At 39.4% G+C, this 4,266-nt stretch overlaps 1 protein-coding gene across 1 annotated transcript in view; it reads left to right on the forward strand.

The window, feature by feature from the left end:
* Positions 1 to 4,266, forward strand: part of LOC107586892 (kinesin-like protein KIF26A) — a 115,806-nt gene that overhangs the window by 43,998 nt on the left and 67,542 nt on the right. The window contains exon 3 of the mRNA XM_016274439.1: positions 338 to 826. Coding sequence (XP_016129925.1) covers positions 338 to 826 — 489 coding nt within the window. The remainder of the gene's footprint in view (positions 1 to 337; positions 827 to 4,266) is intronic.

Below are 4,266 nucleotides of genomic sequence, written 5' to 3' on the forward strand. Positions count from 1 at the left end.
AATGTGTCCCACTTCTACCCACTGGATGGCGATGTGTCTCTGTTTTCTCATATATATATATATATATATATATATATATGAATATGATGTTTTTTTATGATAATAATAACAACTATAATAATAATAATAATAATACTAATGGTACTAATAATAAAATAGATTATTATTGTTGTCATTTTTGTTTTAAAACATTATTTAAAATTGATAATTATAATTTTTTTAAAAAAATCTGATATTTACAGCTTTGAAACCAAACCAGAATTCACGTGGAAAACAAAATCAAAACAAGCATAATTTTTAGCTGTAACTGTATTTTGTTGTCTCTTGCTCTCTGTAGGACCCTGGATTTGCTTCCTTTATCATCGACCAGCTGCAAGTGCCCGATTGGTCGCTGAAAGGCGGACATGAAGGAACGAGGTGTCAGGTGTGTGGCACACCTGCACAGCAGCTGAAACAGCAGGCACTGCAGACTCTCCAAGAACTGTACCCTGTTTCTGACATGCCGTCCCTGCCTCCCAACACCTTCCCTGGGCATCCCACCAGGCTGAGAACAAACAGCGTGGTCACTCTTTCCTCCAGACCTACCAGATCTAGGATACCTCACCCAGCGCACAGTGTCCTGCCTGTGGGGGAGCGGCAGCGTGAGCAGGGCTGGTCTCAGAGCCCGTCTTCCAGCGCTGGGGCAATAAAACCCAGCGTGCAGGTGACCATGGGAGGAAGACCTCTGACGGGGACCATCAGTTCAGTCACCATTCAAGCCCAGCAGTACTTGGAGGGCATGTGGAGCATCTCACGTGTCAATAACTTCCTGCCTCAGCCAAACCCGGTATACAACCTTTCATTTCTCTCCAAATATGAGCTCTTTTGTTTATGCATTAAATTAATTTAATGGTAATCAGTTAATCCCATTTACTACTAAAACATTAATTCTCACTGTGTTTAGAATTTAGAAGTGACCATGTTTATTCCCTGCAAAGTCTTCATCTTTCACAATAGGAGCTTTTATAGGGTGTAGGGGTTGAAAATAACAGTTGTTTGGATGTATTTTTGACATCTTTCCAAGTCAGAAGAGCTGCTGTTGCTGCCATACAGTGATTGAGAGTTATGGAAAAGTTCAATTTGAAGGGCTCTTTGAAGAATTATTATTCACCAGCATAGACATCAGTTGACGATTGGTCTGGTTAATTGAGCCTACAGCTGTCTGAATGAATCGCAGTTGAAAACACCTGCATAATTAAATCACATGCACCCAGTTATACATAGAGAGCATCTTTGAAACATAAGAGCACTGAGACAGTGTGTTAACAGTTTATGCTGTCTCATTTACAGATTTGTACACTTGTAGTGCAGTTACTCATTGTCAATGCACCTGCTGAATTATGAGTGAGTGATTTGGAAATGCGTAACACGTTGTCAATGAATGTAGCATTTGTGTTTCAGTTACACTTTACAGTGATGTTTACAATGAGGTAGTATATACACTAACATTTAAAAGAATAAAATGAGTAAGATTTTGTATTTATTTTATTTTATTTTTATTTTATTTATTTTTAAATTAACTAATACTTTTATTTAGCAAGGATTAAACTGATCAAAAGTGACAGTAAAGACTTTTACAGTGTTATGAAAAAATCAATTTGAAAGAAATTCTGTTCTTTGTACAATCATGTTCATCGAAGGATCCTGAGGAATAAAATATCACGGGTTTCCACAAAAAAAATATTAAAAAGCAGAACTGATTTAAAATGCGAAAAGAATAAGAAAGGTTATTTTATCACCAAATTAGCATATTCAAATAATTTGTTAGTGATCATGTGACTGGAGAAATGGCTGTTAAAAATTCAGCTTTGCTATCACTGGAATAAATTATATTTTAAAATATAATCAAATAGAAAACAGTTATTTTAAATTGAAATAATTTTTCATAATATATATTTTTTTATCAAATAAATGCAGAATGATAGTGTATGTATGCAGCAATTAAAATAATTAAACGGGGATGGTTATTGACTATTGACATTATTCTCATAATGGCGGAATATGATTATTCATCTGACTGATATATTGGTCTCAGCCATAAATCGATCGATCACTAGAATGCAGGTTGGCAGATTGACAGCTTGAGGAGTTCATTTTATTACTCCTTAATTTCATTGACTAGCTGCCTTACGGCACTGTTACATTCCACAGTGGACTGCTCGTGTACTAAGTGTAGAGCTTCAGCGTGTTAAATTAAACAAAACTCACCACCACAGGTGGTCAGCTGAACTATTCCTGACTGTCTTTCATATCTGAGTCTCTGTTGCATCAGAGGTGTGTCTAATTGTAATACATATAACCTCTTTATGTAGTATTGATGTTGCTTTTACAATCTTTTGCAGTTGCCTCTGATAGACCCTTTTTTTCCTGCCAACTGTTACCGCTATTGATGATAGGAGATTAACAATAGCCTGTGCATTTCCTATTTGAGTTAATGTCAACAAGTGCTTTTATTCCAGTGCGCGAGCCACCACTGAAGCTTTTAGCAACCAGCATGTGTTTGTGCACAAAGCAAAAAGCCTTGAATAAAAAAGCCGACCAACTGCTGGCCCAGTACGTCTTGAAAAACCAACAGAAGCTGTCTGCTTTACGCAAACACACAATTCACACATGTAGGCTTGCACAGGAATAGCTCTGAGCTCTATGCTTTTCCCTTGTTCAAAGACGTGCCTTGTATAATTTGGAAAGGCTCCTTCCTTTCATTAGATTGGAGGGATGACAATAATGCATGCAGTGCACTGGGAATTCAGCGGAGCCTTGAGCAAAGAGCTTTAACTCATCTGATTTCTGTGGGGAGAAATGACAAGCAGCAGGAGAAAAGAGGAAGAGACAAAGCCATTGAGATGGACTGAGTCTGACAGGAAGTCTTTGGAGGGGTCTTGTGTTCTGTGAAGTAGATTTTTATGTCTGTGCTACTTGGTAAAGGCACATCACTACTTTTGAAGCAGGTGAGAGTTCCTGGAAAGCAAGAAGTGAAACGTCAAATGGCAAGAAACACTTTGATGCAAAGTTTAGGAGCATCACCATCAACACAAAATTTTGACAGCTATCAAGTTTAGATTCAAACGAATTCTTGAAATGCTTAGACCACATGTGGGTTTTTTTTAACATGTGCTATGGTAACACTATTGCATTTTTTTTAAAGGGGTGGTTCATTGCAATTTCACTTTTTTAACGTTAGTTAGTGTGTAATTGTTACGGGCTGACGAGACTTGAGACGTGCGGATCCATATGCAAGCTTTATTTTGGAAAAGACAGAGACGTGGTCATGAAACAGGCATGGGTCAGATAAAGGCAGACAAGTATATGGCGGGCAAAACACAAGAATAATCCTAGGGCTAGCGTGGGTCGACGATTGGCAGACAGAGTCACAGGGGCAAGGCTAAAGGGAGAAATCCAGGAAAACAGGCGAAGATCAAAAACGGCTAAGGCTAAGGCTAAGGCTAAGGCTAAGGCTAAGGCTAAGGCTAAGGCTAAGGCTAAGGCTAAGGCTAAGGCTAAGGCTAAGGCTAAGGCTAAGGCTAAGGCTAAGGCTAAGGCTAAGGCTAAGGCTAAGGCTACTGTAGTGTAGCTATCTGAGATATGCGCTAAACAATACTCGGCAGAAGGAAGGGATCAGAGTGAGTGTTAAATAGTGAGGGAGTGATATGAAACAGCTGGGTGCAATCAGTGTTACCAGCTGTGTGCAATCCGTGCTGAGTGCAATCAGTGCAATGAATGATGGGATATGTAGTCCGGGGTGATGTGCAACAGTGTGTAGTGCGAGAGTCAATGAAATCGGAAAGGGTGACCTCTGATGGCTAGCAGAAGGAAGTTCATGGACCGGATTCGTGACAGTAAAATTGCTGTTTGAGCATAAACAATATCTGCAAAGTTACGATATCGTCTTTTAAAATTCTGGCAGTTTAATGCCTACTAAAATGGCTTGAAGGGACTACAACAAGTTACTTCCCGGGGTTTGTGTCATTACAAACCCAGATAAACCCCGCACTTGGGAACATGCAACAAAGGGGGTGGGGCCATGCTGCGCTGCTTTAGAAAAGAGGAAGAGAAAACTAGGGGTGCACGTAAAAAACTATTCATATATGAATCGCGATTCTGTCTTCTAATGATTCTAATGGATTCACAAGTTTCAAAATCAATGTTCTAAAGCAGCGGCTCTTAATCATGTTCCTCGCATCCCCCTGCTCTGCACACGCTCTGCATCTCTCTCTCTCTCTCTCTCTC

The sequence above is a fragment of the Sinocyclocheilus grahami genome, unplaced genomic scaffold (assembly GCF_001515645.1).
Source record: "Sinocyclocheilus grahami isolate Dianchi unplaced genomic scaffold, SAMN03320097.WGS_v1.1 scaffold86.1, whole genome shotgun sequence".
Taxonomy (NCBI): Eukaryota; Metazoa; Chordata; class Actinopteri; order Cypriniformes; family Cyprinidae; genus Sinocyclocheilus; species Sinocyclocheilus grahami.